The 19249-nt window shown below is 45.1% G+C and overlaps 1 protein-coding gene across 2 annotated transcripts in view; it reads right to left on the bottom strand.

Moving 5' to 3' along the window:
* LOC128705483 (cytochrome P450 2L1) overlaps positions 1 to 19249 on the bottom strand; it is a 309064-nt gene that overhangs the window by 116773 nt on the left and 173042 nt on the right. For both annotated transcript variants that reach the window (XM_070104508.1, XM_070104507.1), the window contains exons 7-8: positions 11803 to 11914; positions 10340 to 10520 (exon numbers count right to left, since the gene is read on the bottom strand). In XM_070104508.1, the coding sequence (XP_069960609.1) occupies positions 10340 to 10520; positions 11803 to 11914 (293 nt within the window). The remainder of the gene's footprint in view (positions 1 to 10339; positions 10521 to 11802; positions 11915 to 19249) is intronic.

The following is a 19249-nucleotide window of genomic DNA, read 5'->3' as shown; positions in this document are numbered from 1 at the left end:
GCAGTACATCAAAACCAAACCAGATAAGTGGGGTTTCAAACTTTTTTTTCGTGCAAGTGAAGATGAAATCATACATGATATACTCATGTATCAAGGCACAACAACTTTTGACTGCCATCCCATAAAGCTTCCACAGGAAGAAACTAAACTTCCAATAAGTACAAAGATTGTTCTGGTACTTGCAGCAACTATGAACAAGACCAACACATCAGCAATCTATGCTTACAGTTTCTTTTCAAGTCTATCTTTGGTCAAGCTACTAAGAGATAAGTATAACTGCAGATACACTGGAACAGTACGTGAAAACAGATGTGGTAAGCCAGATCTGATGCCTGTCAAACAAATGGAAAGGAACACTGTGGACAGGGGCACTTTTAGCTTCAAAAACAATGATGGTGTCCTTGTTGTAAGATGAAAGGACAACAAAGTTGTGACTTTAGTGACAAGTGATGTTGGGGTCAATCCTGTGAGTCTTGTTGAAAGATATAACAAGGTTACAAAGAAAAAAGACCACTTACAGTGCCCTGCAGTCATCAAGAACTATAATGCACACATGGGAGGTATTGACAAAAGTAACATGTTGGTGCATCTGTACAGAACACCAATGAAATCTAAACGTTGGTACATGCGACTGTTTGCCTATGTTCTTGATCTTGCTGTTGTGAATGCATGGCTTCTTTACTGCCGTGATTCTCGAGCACTAAATACAAAGTGTATGGCACTGAAGTATTTCAGGAATGATATCTCTGTCACTGCAAGGTCTAAAGGACAAAAGTTTAGAGGCAGCGCCCTAAGAACATCTACAAGACCTTCACCAAGTAATTCACCATGTACTTCCAATGATGTCAGCATAGTGAAAGCTGTGCAGGGCCAACGTGCACAAAGGCCTGATGACAGTGTTAGGCTTGACAGAACTCTAAGCCACTTGCCACTGCCAGGGAAAAAGCCGTTTAGTTGCAAGTATTGCAGCAACTCGAAGAAATATGTCACATCCTCATTTCAGTGTTCTGTATGCAAAGTAAATCTGTGCATAAAGAGTAATAGAAATTGTTTCAGGGACTACCATACTATGAATTAGCAACAAGAATAATTGGTCTTCCTCATGAATCTCAGGAATATGGGACTTGAAAGTTTTATCCCTTTGCAATGTGTCCTTGTTGCTATTTGTTTCATTTTTGTATTTTTCTAATACATACAAACCATTTTGATACAAGTTCCATTTATGGTTTTGATATTGTCTGTTTGTATAATAAATTAAAAAAATAGTTATTGGGTGTTTTATTAACAATTGCACAGTTTGCAACATTCAGATTTTTACTCCCTATGTCGGGCAAGGGCGTAAATTTTCGTGCTTCGGAGATTTGCAGTTGCTTGAAAACTAACCATCAGAATTCCATTTATATAGGCTCATTGACCTTATACTGAGTTACTCTATCCACCATAGGGAGTTTACTTCGAATTTATAATTTTAGGGCCCCTTGCCCGACGAAGGGTTAACCCTTCGTCTTCGGCTTTAGGCTGAAGATATAGCTGTTCGTAGTAGAGCCATCATCACATCTCACGTTTTGACAGAGCGAGGACCATGTCACAATAGAATGAGGACCATTACAACTGAGTGAGGGCCATCACAACTGATTGAGGACCATCATAACTGAGTGAAGACCATCACAATTGAGTGAGGACCATCATAACTTAATGAGGACTATCACAACTGAGTGAGGACCATTACATCTGAGCGAGGACCATCACAACTGAGTGAGGACCATCGCATCAGAGTGAGGACCATCAAAACTGAGTGAGGACCATCACAACTGAGTGAGGACCATCATGAGTGAGGACCATCACAACTGAGTGAGGACCATCATGAGTGAGGACCATCACAACTGAGTGAAGATCATCATATCTGAACGAGGACATTCACAACTGAGAGAGGACCATCATAACTAAGTGAGGACCATCACAACTGAGTGAGGACCATCAAGACTGAGTGAGGACCATCATGAGTCAGGACCATCACATCTGAGCGATGACCATCAAAACTGAGTTAGGACCATCACAATTGAGTGAGGACCATCACATCTGAACGAGGACCATCATACCTGAGTGAGGTCCATCACATCTGAGTGAGGACCATCAAAACTGAGTGAGGACCATCACAACTGAGTGAGGACCATTACATCTGAGCGAGGACCATCACATCTGAGTGAGGACCATCACATCTGAGTGAGGACCATCAAAACTGAGTGAGGACTATCACAATTGAGTGAGGACCATCACATCTGAGCGAGGACCATCACAACTGAGTGAGGACCATCACAACTGAGTGAAGACCATCACAACTGAGTGAGGACCATCACAACTGAGTGAGGACCATCACAACTGAGTGAGGACCATCACATCTGAGCGAGGACCATCATAGCCGAGTGAGGACCATCACAAGTGAGTGAGGACCATCACAACTGAGTGAGGACCATCACTGAGTGAAGACCATCACAATTGAGTGAGAACCATCACAACTGAGTGAGGACCATCATAACTGACTGAGGACCATCATAACTGAATGAGGACCATTATATCTGAGCGAGGACCATCACAACTGAGTGAGGACCATCACAACTGAGTGAGGACCATCATAACTGACTGAGGACCATCATAACTGAATGAGGACCATTACATCTGAGCAAGGACCATCACAACTGAGTGAGGACCATCACAACTGAGTGAGGACCATCACATCTGAGTGAGGACCATCACAACTGAGTGAGGACCATCACAACTGAGTGAGGACCATCACAACTGAGTGAGGACCATCACATCTGAGTGAGGACCATCACAAGTGAGTGAGGACCATCACAAGTGAGCCAGGTATATCACAAGTGAGCCAGGTACATCACAAGTGAGCCAGGTACATCACAAGTGAGCCAGGTACATCACAAGTGAGCCAGGTACATCACAAGTGAGCCAGGTACATCACAAGTGAGCCAGGTACATCACAAGTGAGCCAGGTACATCACAAGTGAGCCAGGTACATCGCAAGTGAGCCTGGTACGTGACAAGTGAGCCAGTTACGTCACAAGTGAGCCAGGTACATCACAAGTGAGCCAGGTACATCACAAGTGAGCCAGGCACATCACAAGTGAGCCAGGTACATGACAAGTGAGCCAAGTATATCACAAGTGAGCCAGGTACATCACAAGTGAGCCAGGTACATCACAAGTGAGCCAGGCACATCACAAGTGAGCCAGGTACATGACAAGTGAGCCAAGTACATCACAAGTGAGCCAGGTACATCACAAGTGAGCCAGGTACATCACAAGTGAGAAAGGTACATCACAAGTGAGCCTGGAACGTGACAAGTGAGCCAGTTACGTCACAAGTGAGCCAGGTACATCACAAGTGAGCCAGGTACATCACAAGTGAGCCAGGCACATCACAAGTGAGCCAGGTACATGACAAGTGAGCCAGGTACATGACAAGTGAGCCAGGTACATCACAAGTGAGCCAGGCACATCACAAGTGAGCCAGGTACATGACAAGTGAGCCAGGTGCATCACAAGTGAGCCAGTTACGTCACAAGTGAGCCAGGTACATGACAAGTGAGCCAGGTACATCACAAGTGAGCCAGGCACATCACAAGTGAGCCAGGTACATGACAAGTGAGCCAGGTACATGACAAGTGAGCCAGGTACATCACAAGTGAGCCAGGCACATCACAAGTGAGCCAGGTACATCACAAGTGAGCCAGGTACATCACAAGGGAGCCAGGTACATCACAAGTGAGCCAGGTACATCACAAGTGAGCCAGGTACATGACAAGTGAGCCAGGTACATCACAAGTGAGCCATGTACATGACAAGTGAGCCAGGTACATGACAAGTGAGCCAGGTACATGACAAGTGAGCCAGGTACATGACAAGTGAGCCAGGTACATCACAAGTGAGCCAGGTACATGACAAGTGAGCCAGGTACATGACAAGTGAGCCAGGTACATCACAAGTGAGCCAGGTACATCACAAGTGAGTCAGGTACATCACAAGTGAGCCAGGTACATGACAAGTGAGCCAGGTACATGACAAGTGAGCCAGGTACATGACAAGTGAGCCAGGTACATGACAAGTGAGCCAGGTACATCACAAGTGAGCCAGGTACATGACAAGTGAGCCAGGTACATGACAAGTGAGCCAGGTACATGACAAGTGAGCCAGGTACATGACAAGTGAGCCAGGTACATGACAAGTGAGCCAGGTACATGACAAGTGAGCCAGGTACATGACAAGTGAGCCAGGTACATGACAAGTGAGCCAGGTACATGACAAGTGAGCCAGGTACATGACAAGTGAGCCAGGTACATCACAAGTGAGCCAGGTACATCACAAGTGAGCCAGATACATAACAAGTGAGCCAGGTACATCACAAGTGAGCCAGGTACATCACAAGTGAGCCAGGTACATCACAAGTGAGCCAGGTACATCACAAGTGAGCCAGGTACATGACAAGTGAGCCAGGTACATGAAAAGTGAGCCAGGTACATCACAAGTGAGCCAGGTACATGACAAGTGAGCCAGGTACATCACAAGTGAGCCAGGTACATCACAAGTGAGCCAGGTACATGACAAGTGAGCCATGTACATCACAAGTGAGCCAGGTACATGACAAGTGAGCCAGGTACATGACAAGTGAGCCAGGTACATCACAAGTGAGCCAGGTACATCACAAGTGAGCCAGGTACATGACAAGTGAGCCAGGTACATGACAAGTGAGCCAGGTACATGACAAGTGAGGCAAGTACATCACAAGTTAGCCAGGTACATGACAAGTGAGCCAGGTACATGACAAGTGAGCCAGGTACATGACAAGTGAACCAGGTACATGACAAGTGAGCCAGGTACATCACAAGTGAGCCAAGCAGATCACAAGTGAGCCAGGTAGATCACAAGTGAGCCAGGTACATCACAAGTGAGCCAGGTAGATCACAAGTGAGCCAGGTACATCACAAGTGAGCCAGGTACATCACAAGTGAGCCAGGTACATCACAAGTGAGCCAGGTATATCACAAGTGAGCCAGGTACATCACAAGTGAGCCAGGTACATCACAAGTGAGCCAGGTACATCACAAGTGAGCCAGGTACATCACAAGTGAGCCAGGTACATCACAAGTGAGCCAGGTACATCACAAGTGAGCCAGGTGCATCACAAGTGAGCCAGGTACGTCACAAGTGAGCCAGGTACATCACAAGTGAGCCAGGTACATCACAAGTGAGCCAGGTATATCACAAGTGACCCAGGTACATCACAAGTGAGCCAGGTACATCACAAGTGAGCCAGATACATCACAAGTGAGCCAGGTACATCACAAGTGATCCAGGTACATCACAAGTGAGCCAGGTACATCACAAGTGAGCCAGGTATATCACAAGTGAGCCAGGTACATCACAAGTGAGCCAGGTACATCACAAGTGAGCCAGGTACATCACAAGTGAGCCAGGTACATCACAAGTGAGCCAGGTACATCACAAGTGAGCCAGGTACATCGCAAGTGAGCCAGGTACATCACAAGTGAGCCAGGTGCATCACAAGTGAGCCAGAAACATCACAAGTGAGCCAGGTACATCACAAGTGAGCCAGGTATATCACAAGTGAGCCAGGTACATCACAAGTGAGCCAAGTACATCACAAGTGAGCCATGTATATCACAAGTGAGCCAGGTACATCACAAGTGAGCCAGGTACATCACAAGTGAGCCAGGTACATCACAAGTGAGCCAGGTATATCACAAGTGAGCCAGGTACATCACAAGTGAGCCAGGTACATCACAAGTGAGCCAGGTACATCACAAGTGAGCCAGGTACATCACAAGTGAGCCAGGTATATCACAAGTGAGCCAGGTACATCACAAGTGAGCCAGGCACATCACAAGTGAGCCAGGTATATCACAAGTGAGCCAGGTACATCACAAGTGAGCCAGGTACATCACAAGTGAGCCAGGTACATCACAAGTGAGCCAGGTATATCACAAGTGAGCCAGGTACATCACAAGTGAGCCAGGTACATCACAAGTGAGCCAGGTAGATCACAAGTAAGCCAGGTACATCACAAGTGAGCCAGGTATATCACAAGTGAGCCAGGTACATCACAAGTGAGCCAGGTACATCACAAGTGAGCCAGGTACATCACAAGTGAGCCAGGTACATCACAAGTGAGCCAGGTACATCACAAGTGAGCCAGGTACATCACAAGTGAGCCAGGTATATCACAAGTGAGCCAGGTACATCACAAGTGAGCCAGGTACATCACAAGTGAGCCAGGTACATCACAAGTGAGCCAGGTACATCACAAGTGAGCCAGGTATATCACAAGTGAGCCAGGTACATCACAAGTGAGCCAGGTACATCACAAGTGAGCCAGGTACATCACAAGTGAGCCAGGTACATCGCAAGTGAGCCAGGTACATCACAAGTGAGCCAGGTGCATCACAAGTGAGCCAGGTACATCACAAGTGAGCCAGGTACATCACAAGTGAGCCAGGTACATCACAAGTGAGCCAGGTATATCACAAGTGAGCCAGGTACATCACAAGTGAGGCAGGTACATCACAAGTGAGCCAGGTACATCACAAGTGAGCCAGGTACATCACAAGTGAGCCAGGTACATCACAAGTGAGCCAGGTACATCACAAGTGAGCCAGGTATATCACAAGTGAGCCAGGTACATCACAAGTGAGCCAGGTACATCACAAGTGAGCCAGGTACATCACAAGTAAGCCAGGTACATCAGAAGTGAGCCAGGTACATCACAAGTGAGCCAGGTACATCACAAGTGAGCCAGGTACATCACAAGTGAGCCAGGTACATCACAAGTGAGCCAGGTATATCACAAGTGAGCCAGGTACATCACAAGTGAGCCAGGTACATCACAAGTGAGCCAGGTACATCACAAGTGAGCCAGGTATATCACAAGTGAGCCAGGTACATCACAAGTGAGCCAGGTACATCACAAGTGAGCCAGGTAGATCACAAGTGAGCCAGGTACATCACAAGTGAGCCAGGTATATCACAAGTGAGCCAGGTACATCACAAGTGAGCCAGGTACATCACAAGTGAACCAGGTACATCACAAGTGAGCCAGGTACATCACAAGTGAGCCAGGTACATCACAAGTGAGCCAGGTATATCACAAGTGAGCCAGGTACATCACAAGTGAGCCAGGTACATCACAAGTGAGCCAGGTACATCACAAGTGAGCCAGGTATATCACAAGTGAGCCAGGTACATCACAAGTGAGCCAGGTACATCACAAGTGAGCCTGGTACATCACAAGTGAGCCAGGTACATCACAAGTGAGCCAGGTACATCACAAGTGAGCCAGGTACATCACAAGTGAGCCAGGTACATCACAAGTGAGCCAGGTACATCACAAGTGAGCCTGGTACATCAAAAGTGAGCCAGGTACATCACAAGTGAGCCAGGTACATCACAAGTGAGCCAGGTACATCACAAGTGAGCCAGGTACATCACAAGTGAGCCAGGTACATCACAAGTGAGCCAGGTACATCACAAGTGAGCCAGGTACATCACAAGTGAGCCAGGTACATCACAAGTGAGCCAGGTACATCACAAGTGAGCCAGGTACGTCACAAGTGAGCCAGGTACATCACAAGTGAGCCAGGTACATCACAAGTGAGCCAGGTACATCACAAGTGAGCCAGGTACATCACAAGTGAGCCAGGTACATCACAAGTGAGCCAGGTACATCACAAGTGAACCAGGTACATCACAAGTGAGCCAGGTACATCACAAGTGAGCCAGGTACATCACAAGTGAGCCAGGTACATCACAAGTGAGCCAGGTACATCACAAGTGAGCCAGGTATATCACAAGTGAGCCAGGTACATCACAAGTGAGCCAGGTACATCACAAGTGAGCCAGGTACATCACAAGTGAGCCAGGTACATCACAAGTGAGCCAGGTACATCACAAGTGAGCCAGGTATATCACAAGTGAGCCAGGTACATCACAAGTGAGCCAGGTACATCACAAGTGAGCCAGGTACATCACAAGTGAGCCAGGTACATCACAAGTGAGCCAGGTATATCACAAGTGAGCCAGGTACATCACAAGTGAGCCAGGTACATCACAAGTGAGCCTGGTACATCACAAGTGAGCCAGGTACATCACAAGTGAGCCAGGTACATCACAAGTGAGCCAGGTACATCACAAGTGAGCCAGGTACATCACAAGTGAGCCAGGTACATCACAAGTGAGCCTGGTACATCACAAGTGAGCCAGGTACATCACAAGTGAGCCAGGTACATCACAAGTGAGCCAGGTACATCACAAGTGAGCCAGGTACATCACAAGTGAGCCAGGTACATCACAAGTGAGCCTGGTACATCAAAAGTGAGCCAGGTACATCACAAGTGAGCCAGGTACATCACAAGTGAGCCAGGTACATCACAAGTGAGCCAGGTACATCACAAGTGAGCCAGGTACATCACAAGTGAGCCAGGTACATCACAAGTGAGCCAGGTACATCACAAGTGAGCCAGGTACATCACAAGTGAGCCAGGTACATCACAAGTGAGCCAGGTACATCACAAGTGAGCCAGGTACATCACAAGTGAGCCTGGTACATCAAAAGTGAGCCAGGTACATCACAAGTGAGCCAGGTACATCACAAGTGAGCCAGGTACATCACAAGTGAGCCAGGTACATCACAAGTGAGCCAGGTACATCACAAGTGAGCCAGGTATATCACAAGTGAGCCAGGTATATCACAAGTGAGCCAGGTACATCACAAGTGAGCCAGGTACATCACAAGTGAGCCAGGTACATCACAAGTGAGCCAGGTACATCACAAGTGAGCCAGGTACATCACAAGTGAGCCAGGTACATCACAAGTGAGCCAGTTACGTCACAAGTGAGCCAGGTACATCACAAGTGAGCCAGGTACATCACAAGTGAGCCAGGTACATCACAAGTGAGCCAGGTACATCACAAGTGAGCCAGGTACATCACAAGTGAGCCAGGACTAACATTCCAGTATGTTCATGTGATCTTCAACTAACGATGGAGTTATGCTACCATCATCACATTAACGGTGGAGTTATGCTACCATCATCACATTAACGGTGGAGTTATGCTACCATCATCACATTAACGATGGAGTTATGCTACCATCATCACATTAACGATGGAGTTATGCTACAATCATCACATTAACTAACGATGGAGTTATGCTACAATCATCACATTAACGATGGAGTTATGCTACCATCATCACATTAACTAACGATGGAGTTATGCTACCATCATCACATTAACTAACGATGGAGTTATGCTACCATCATCACATTAACTAACGATGGAGTTATGCTACCATCATCACATTAACTAACGATGGAGTTATGCTACCATCATCACATTAACTAACGATGGAGTTATGCTACCATCATCACATTAACTAACGATGGAGTTATGCTACCATCATCACATTAACTAACGATGGAGTTATGCTACCATCATCACATTAACGATGGAGTTATGCTACCATCATCACATTAACTAACGATGGAGTTATGCTACCATCATCACATTAACTAACGATGGAGTTATGCTACCATCATCACATTAACGATGACAATATCATAAGATGGTTATGAATACAGGATAAATAAATAAATTACTGTCACTTAATAAGTAAATAAACAAATTACTGTTAACTAACTAAATACCAGTGTTGAAACCTAAAAAAATTAACTCAAGTTTATCCTCTCATTAAGTGTACATTACCATCCTGTGGGTGGTAGTCTTAACATGTACAGAATGGGTCCAGGGACTGTACCTCAACATTACAGAGGTACATAATGGGTCCAGGGACTGTACCTCAACATTACAGAGGTACATAATGGGCCCAGGGACTGTACCTCAACATTACAGAGGTACATAATGGGCCCAGGGTCTGTACCTCAACATTACATAGGTACATAACGGTTCCTTGGACTGTACCTCAGCATTACAGATTTACATAACGGTTCCAGGGACTGTACCTCAACATTACAGAGGTACATAATGGGTCCAGGGACTGTACCTCAACATTACAGAGGTACATAACGGTTCCAGCGACTGTACCTCAGCATTACAGAGGTACATAACGGTTCCAGCGACTGTACCTCAACATTACAGAGGTACATAATGGGCCCAGTGACTGGGTCACAAAGTTTTGATAGCTGACCCAGTCCCAGTGGCAGTGAAGTATTTACATGATCGTAAAGTCGAAATATCGCAAGAGGAACCATCATAAAGGGAGGGTCATCTGTATAAACAATTAAGTGTCCACTTACTGTGACTTTTCCTGTTGTGAAGGTAACCTGTCTCTGGGAACTGCATCATCAATCTCTTTCTGCACATTCTTCTGAACATCTGGGTAGGCAGCCATGTACAAACACATCCAGCGTAGCGTGTTAGAAGTGGTGTCAAATCCCGCAAAGAACAGGTCAAATATGCTTCTCGTCAGGTCCACTTCTGGTGAAAGAAATGTATGAATTTAAGTTTGTATAGATTTCAGTATTGTTGCTAGTTTCAGGGATAACATTATTGAAGCTAAAACCTTTTGTAATTTAAAAATTAGGTTAAATAAATACATGAGTGGGTGAGAGTTGGACCTGACCAGCTTGTGCTAATAGATCTGATTTATTGCTTTTATACTTTGTCCCATCCCCACATGGTATAGTGAGTACTCTTGCACTCATGCTAGAGTCATTCTTGGGGTTTTGTACAAAATTTTTAATAGTAGTCGACGAGCTGGTGGAAATCTGATCTGGCTTTCTGTCAAAAATTCTTGAAACTTAAGTTGCACCGTCGCTGAACAGTAAAACAATGTAACTTGGAGGCTTTTCTTAAACTTGATTGGAGTTGGTCTTGTTGAGGATTCGTGTCGCACGTTTCCTGCAGTCACGTATGAAGTGTAGGAGGAAGTGCAGTGAACTGAAAGAATGGGTAATGTGTGTACATTCTTCCTCGAGGAACTGCGGACAGGAAATTCTGTAAGCTCTCAGAAAGAGGCCTGTAACTACCCATCTTTTAGTTCTGGAGTCATGATGAGAGAAGAAATGTAGAATATCGTTCTTGTATGTAGGTTTGCGATAGACTTTAAAAGATCGTCTCATGATTAAGACACTTATGCAACAAATGGGAATCTTTATTGAGGAAACGTTTCGCCACACAGTGGCTTCATCAGGTGTAAGGAGAGGAGGAGTTGAGGCAACCAGTCCCTCAGGCTGAAGTCGATGTGTTCAGTCCATTCGTTGAGAAAGTACAGCAAATAGCCTCTACAAGACTGATGGACTGAACACATTGATTCCAGGTCAGAGGGACTAAGGCTTATGAAGGCTGAAAGACCGGGTGACATATTCTTCTCCACCAAGTTAACCGTTTTAGTCCTGTATGCAGAGGGGCATTTTCTTGCAAGTTCATTTATATGGACATGTGTCCCATAAGCCGCTTGTGAGACTGAGAACTATTCTCTGGGACAAGCGCCAGCAGCACTTACTAGGGAAAGCATCTCACCTGAAGGCAGTCCATATACAAAATTCCTAACCATGCAACCAGCATGAGGTGAGTACATGATAAATGTGGATTAAAGGCAAGTTAGAAAATGTTAAGGTGGCTGGAGATGGAACCTTCCTCAGGTATACATACCACTGAAAAATGTTAAGGTGGCTGGAGATGGAACCTTCCTCAGGTATACATACCACTGAAAAATGTTAAGGTGGCTGGAGATGGAACCTTCCTCAGGTATACATACCACTGAAAAATGAAGCAATTTCACTTTTGTTGTTCATCTCGAGAAGATATTCATCGATGACGTCACGTGGGTTGTTGGGGTCTAATTTTGCTTTGTGAGACTCAATAATATCCTGGAAAAAAAAGTTATGAAAGAAACTGAGGTAATATTTGTAATGAACCGTGGTTCTTATATTTTTTTTTTTATATTTTATTTAAAAAACACAATACATATTTATATGTATGCTATGCATACGTTACATAAACTAAGACATGTTATCCATTAAAATGAAACAATTCCACGTTCCCTATCCCAGCACTTATCTTATACTTAAGAAACACTCGTTCAACTTAACATGATTGCCATCCCCAAAAAATTCAAACATACATGTGACTACACGAAAGGCAACCCACACCCGAACATACAGGTGGGTTTAATAAATTCATAAATACTACCAGTTTCTTACACACAAAAGGCTATATAATCCAAAGAATATCACACGTATTTACATTATACATGAAAGTCTATATACAAAGTCATACCCATATAATCCAGTTCCCTGCCCACTCATTTTTACAACCAATACAAGGACGTATAAGTGATTAATAATAAGAACTATACTGGATATTAACAAAAATTCCTCTACCACACAATCCCAGTACTTAAATAACACGTTACCCGTAGGTGTATTACCACCATTTACACATCCAACAACATGACCTACCAAACCCCCTTTTAACAATAATTAATAATGCCAGTGCATACAAAAAATATTTGCATGCACCGTTTTGAGAAAAAACCCTTAAGTAACCTAACAATCACGGTATGCCCTTACCTCATTAAACCTTAATGAGAATTACAGAATTTGGTTATGCATAAACAACAACAAAAATATAAAAGTACATAGCAACACAGATATGCACATTATGTTACTATACACACACACTTGTATAATTGGAAGAATATACACCCACAATATCTAATATCAATAATAATAAAACAACAACCAAGAAATTCAAACTGTCAGAACATCATTGTATAACATGGATTTACACATAAAATTAGAGAATACACTTCATGTTACCTCAACTTTAAACAACCTATGTAAATATTTAATATAAACCAAGACTAGAATTATCATTGAAACATATCAAATGGGTTCTCCCCTCACAAGGACGGGGCAAATAATAAAAAGAAACCCCTTCATGAAATACCAAACAGGTACACCCCTACCACTAACTAACTCCTAGCTTAAGATCAAACTTGTTAATGACTGAACACAAAATCCTAATCTCCCTATCTGAAACACAATTAAACATCCTTGACATAGTCATATTCGTCACATTAACGTGTGCAAAGGTATTACAATCCTTCTTCTATAAAGAAGTACCGTTATAAAGGAAATACTTGTATACTAATTATATCTAAAGAAAAGCTAATCCACAAGGGCAATATGGAAAGTACTTGCAGCTACATGTTAAAACTACAAAATACAAGCATCATTCTATACTAACGTACTTGACTACAGTGTTTCCTTGCTTTATTTTATATTTTAAAACCCTTCTCAATGTTAATAACAAGAATTACTACTATTCACTGGCAATATCATTTTTGCACGTGTTCAGTACTACTTGACCTAAAAAGCCATAACAGCCACTTAAGCCACCTCTCCTCGATAGTGAGTGCAATAATATACCCAACCAAAATATGTAATGCAAGGCATTCCATGTATGACTATGTATCCAAGGTACTGATCGCCAATATCAAATATCTCTGCAGGAACATAACCATTTCATAAATATATGCTCTCACTATCTCACCCTCACACCACCTTCCACACTGCTAGCCTAACCTTACACCCCCCCTCACAATAAAAGAGACTCTACCCTTCCCCCCCCCCTGTTCCCTTAGAAGCTGTGCTACAGTAAAATTACGATAACCTATCGAAAAACTTGATTCCCATCTCCCCCCATATATTAACCTATTCCTACACCTTGTCCTATAAAACCGCGCTGCTAACGCTTTTATCCTCAACTGCCCTGAAATCTGCCTCATACCCCAAGAAACATGCAAATAATCTGCCATAACATACATCAAAGCCCTGCCCACTTCGCTTGCTACCCCACTAACATCCATCGACAACGATCTAAGAAAAGACCAACTCCCCCCCCCCCAACAGCCTAATAACCCCCGCCATCCAGACTCTCACCACGCCCAAAGATGAACAAAAATATACCACATGATATGCCGTCTCCTCCTCCCCACAGAATAAACATGTTGCCTCTCTAACCAACCCCATCTTATGCAACATATACTTAGATGCCACCACACCCATTAGAAAACGATGCACCAACTCCCTAACCCTTGCTGGTATCCTCAGCGTCCTGAACTCCCTCCATATGACCCTCCAGTTATACATGGGGTATACTGCGACCCCCTGCAATACACCCCTTCCCCACACCACACCCACCACAGTGTTTACCTTCAACCTTTTTACCTGCCCCACTGCCAACATGAATCTTATTACATCTTCACACTTTCTCAAATCCCTACCACTCCACCAGTTTCTAGCATCCCTCATCACCCTATCCACCCTAACACCCCTCTCCCCCCCCCACCCTTAGATACCTCTGCTTAATATATAATACCATTACCCTAGGCCCTAAGGCCAACAAACCTAGTCCCCCCCTTTTCACCTCCGTCATGACCACATCTTTGGACAACCAGGCCCTCCCAAACCCCCACACAAACCTCAACACCCTCCTCTGTATTTCCTGTATATCCTGCACCCTCAAAGGGAACACCTCCGCTACACCCCAGACCTTACTATACACCACCGAGTTAATTACCAACGCCCTCTGCTGTAACGCCACTTCACTGGCCCTCAAACCTTTTAACTTGCCTATAACCCTACTCGTGACTGCTTCTGAGTTAATCCTCCTACATTCCTGCAATTGCTTCATATACCATATCCCACACACCCTAATTCTGTCACAAACCGTCCATCCCATCTCCTTCCCCAATCTCCCCCCAACCCATGTTCCTACTTCCAATAACCTAGACTTTGCTAAATTAACTACCATTCCTGAAACATTCCCAAAACTCCTAATGACCTCTCCCACCCTTCGTAAAGCCTCCCACTCGTAACTAACACAGTTGTATCATCCACATAACCTACTATGCCCCCCATACTTCCCCCCCCCACCTCCCGCAATTCGTCGTCCACAGCCTCAAAGAAAGGATGTTGCACGCATGCAAAGAGCAACTGTGACAGCGGGCAACCCTGCCTTAATCCCTGTTCCATCATCACCGCCCCCCCCAGCTTACCATTAACCTGCACCCTCATGACAGCCCCCTCATACAGAATGCGCACCCACCTCACGACCCCCCCTCCAAAACCCAATTTCTCCAAACAGCCCCACAAAAAGTCCCTCTTCACGCAGTCATATGCCTGAGCCCAATCCAATCCAAGGACGCCCCCTCCCTGACAGTTCTCTATAAAATCCCTTATCGCACTGTGCCCATTCTTCATAGTCCGTCCCGGAATCCCATACTGTCCCTCATGTACGCTACTCCCAATTACCTTCTTTAACCTGTTCCCCAATACCTTCGCAAAAATTTTGTAATCCGTACACATTAACGACAACGGACGATAATCTCCCAAACCCTTCTCTCCTCCCTTCTTTGGCACCAAGACAACGACCCCAGTTCTCTGTGTTTGCGCCATTCTGCCCCATTTCAACATATAATTCAGAACCGCCACTAGGCACTCCCTCAGAACCTCCCAATGTGCTTTGTAAAAATCATTAGATAACCCATCTATTCCCGGTGCCTTCCCCTGACTCAACCCATTCACCACTTCCCCCACCTCTTCCCCCGTAATGCCTCCCTCCAACTCCCGATCCCCCTGCCCCATACCCTGCAGAACCCTTATCCCTCTAAATGTTTCTAACCCACCCACCCCTCCCCTTCTCTTCCATTTCTCCGTAAACCAATAATCAGCATACCTACTGATAGAATCTGTGTCAGTGAGGCCCTGTCCCCTCACATAACCCTCCCCACCCTCCACAACAATATGCGCCACGGTATTCCTCAACTGTCTGTCCTTGAATTTTCTGAGAACATACGCGGTTGGCTTATCACCTTTTAGTACGTCCTCCAATCCTGCCCTGACCCTGAGTGCATCAAAACGTTCATTATGCATCTCTACTAAACGACTCCTAAGTTCCCCCATAACTCCTTCCACTCCCTCCCTACCCCCCCCGCATAACAATCATTCAACTGACCCTCTAAATAATTCTGCAATCCAAACCTCCAGCGTGCCCGTTCCCTGCCCCTCTTCCTAAAAAATTCTACAATTTTCACCTTTGCCTGCAACTCCCACCAATCTAGCAAATCCACCTCCTCATCCCTAGCCTCCCAAAAGCCTTTCCACCATGACTGAAAAGACCGACCTTGATCCTCCTCCTGTAAAAGCCTCACATTTAATTTCCAATAGCTCTGATATATTCTCGGAATACCATCCACCCTAAGGTCAGCCAACACTGCTCTGTGGTCTGATAAACCCACGTCTACTGTTCTAACTCTCTCCACTCCTATCCCCTGCCTCACATAAATCCTATCCAACCTTGCCTCATAACTCCCCTGTACATAGGTATGCTCAACCTGATACCCCCCCCCCCCTGCCAACCACATCTACCACCCCGACATCGCACAAAGCATCCCTTAAGACACCCAACACGCACCCCGCCCCCCTAGGTACTACGTCTACATGCCTAATCACACAATTCCAATCACCTCCAATTATCGCTATGGCAGGTAAACCCCTGAGATAATATAACAAAACGTCACGAACAAAATCTGATTTTATCCTTACGTTACCAATCGCAGGCATATAAACTCCCACAAAACATACCCTACTCTCCCCCCACCACCCATCCACCCGAACAACCCTCCCCCCACCCCTCTCCTCCCACCCCATGACTCGCAAGGGACTGGTCTCCTTTACTAAAACAGCCACTCCGCCCTTTAAAAGCGTTGCCATGCTTACAAACAACTTATATCCTCTCAATCTCAACTCACTACCTGACTTATAGTTATGCTCCTGTAGGAAACAAACATCAACGTCGTACCTTTTGAGGAACCACTCCAACCACACCCTTTTTACCTCAGTTTTTAGGCCATTAGCATTTATCGTTACACACCTGAATGGTCAAGGAGAGGCGGCTTACCTCTGTGCCGCTGTGGCTTGCTCACACTTCCCTTCAAGCTGCTCACACTTTCCTTATTACTCTTTTTAATAGGACCCCCTACCCCCCCTTGTCTCTCCCCCGATTTTCCCTGTACTCCCCCCCCTGTAGGGGATTTGCGGACCACCTCTGCCCATGCCTTCTTACCTGGTCTTTGCCCAGGTGTTAAAACATCATCTAATTCAGTCAACCCCACTGGCCTCTTCCTAGAGCTGCCTCCCAAAGCCACCTCTTCCTCAGGTACATCCTCCCTGTGTATCTCTGCCACTACAAGTGTATCCTTTCCAGTATTCCCTGCTACTTCCGACTTCTCACTCTGCCCTTGCAATTGCTGCTTTTCACTGGTCCGTCCATCCATGTCCTCTCCTACCAAGGCCTCCTCCAAGAATTCCTGGAGCACTGACTCCAAGGACACCTCCTGTGTCGACTCCACCACTTCCTCTACCACCACAGACGTTGGAGTAGGATCTCCCTCCTCCACCGGGAGTGTGACACACGTCCCCATCAGTTCACCCTCCTTCTCCACCTCCTCACTCCATAGAGTAGTCCCAGTCTTCGCCGCCGCCACCACACTCGTTTGCTGTACGTCCTCCACCGGGGCTAACACCCCCGTGGCAATTCTACGTGCACATTGCGCCGCCATATGGTCATAAGAGCCGCAAAGACGACACGTTCTCCTTTGCCCCACATACGACACATATACCTGATTTCTGGTGCCTGGCAACATGACATACGAAGGTATAGGCATCTTTAAGGTCATCTTGATGTTGTATGACCCTTCCGGGAGACCCTCATATGGTCCATCCCTCCATACCCCACCTCTGGCTTCATGAATGACTCCATACTTGCGAAAAAGTTCCTCTATACCAAACTTAGTTGCCTCGAAGGGTACATTCCTCACCCGTACCCACGTGTAGTAAGTAGATACGTCATGCATGCACACATCCATCGTCGAGTTGAGACACATTCGGCGTTCCTGGTACTCCTCCACCACACTGCTGTAGTAGCTAGTCCTCAGGAACTTCACAAATACTCGTTTCATCCCATTAAGGGCCACACCATACAGTTCCTCGTTAGGGATACCATATAAATCCCTAATAATTGCAGGTAGAACGATGTTCATCGTAGCAGGGCTCAGAGAACCCCTCAACAGCTCAATGCAAACTGTGTTAATCCTCCTGCCGGTGTACTCCGCCATATCTGAACAGTGAAAACTGCGCAGAAACCAGGTGTAATGGGAGCTACTGCGCAGTGCGTCCACTCAGCCCGAAAGCGAAGAGGACAATGAGTTCTTATATTGTAATGAACCGTGGTTCTTATATTGTAATGAACCGTGGTTCTTATATTGTAATGAACCCTGGTTCTTATATTGTAATGAACCGTGGTTCTTATATTGTAATGAACCGTGGTTCTTATATTGTAATGAACCGTGGTTCTTATATTGTAATGAACCCTGGTTCTTATATTGTAATGATCCGTGGTTCTTATATTGTAATGAACCGTGGTTCTTATATTGTAATGAACCGTGGTTCTTATATTGGATTGTGAGCATAAGGCAGTAACAGCCCTCAAGGGTGGTTCCTTGATGCTAGTCAGGGGCTCTTGATCAATAGAATTGAATTATGGCTGAATAACAAGGCACATCACACTCCTGGGTCCGCCTCAGCCTTGACAAAAATGTAGTGTACATAAAGGACCTAAGATCTGGAGTTCACTACTGAACCAACATAATGTCTCCTCTCTACAAATCAATTTCAAAATCATCTCGTCTCCCAACATTAACTATTCCAACATTATGTTAAATCATCTCCCAGCATTAATTATTCCAACATTATGTTAAATCATCTCCCAGCATTAATTATTCCAACATTATGTTAAATCATCTCCCAACATTCTTCCAACATTATGTTAAATCATCTCCCAACATTCTTCCAACATTATGTTAAATCATCTCCCAACATTCTTCCAACATTATGTTAAATCATCTCCCAACATTCTTCCAACATTATGTTAAATCATCTCCCAACACTATTCCAACATTATGTTAAATCATCTCCCAACATTATTCCAACATTATGTTAAATCATCTCCCAACATTATTCCAACATTGTGTTAAATCATCTCCCAACATTCTTCCAACATTATGTTAAATCATCTCCCAACATTCTTCCAACATTATGTTAAATCATCTCCCAACATTCTTCCAACATTATGTTAAA

This window comes from Cherax quadricarinatus, chromosome 92 (genome assembly GCF_038502225.1).
Source record: "Cherax quadricarinatus isolate ZL_2023a chromosome 92, ASM3850222v1, whole genome shotgun sequence".
Taxonomy (NCBI): Eukaryota; Metazoa; Arthropoda; class Malacostraca; order Decapoda; family Parastacidae; genus Cherax; species Cherax quadricarinatus.
This window is presented reverse-complemented; position numbering and strand designations above follow the sequence as displayed.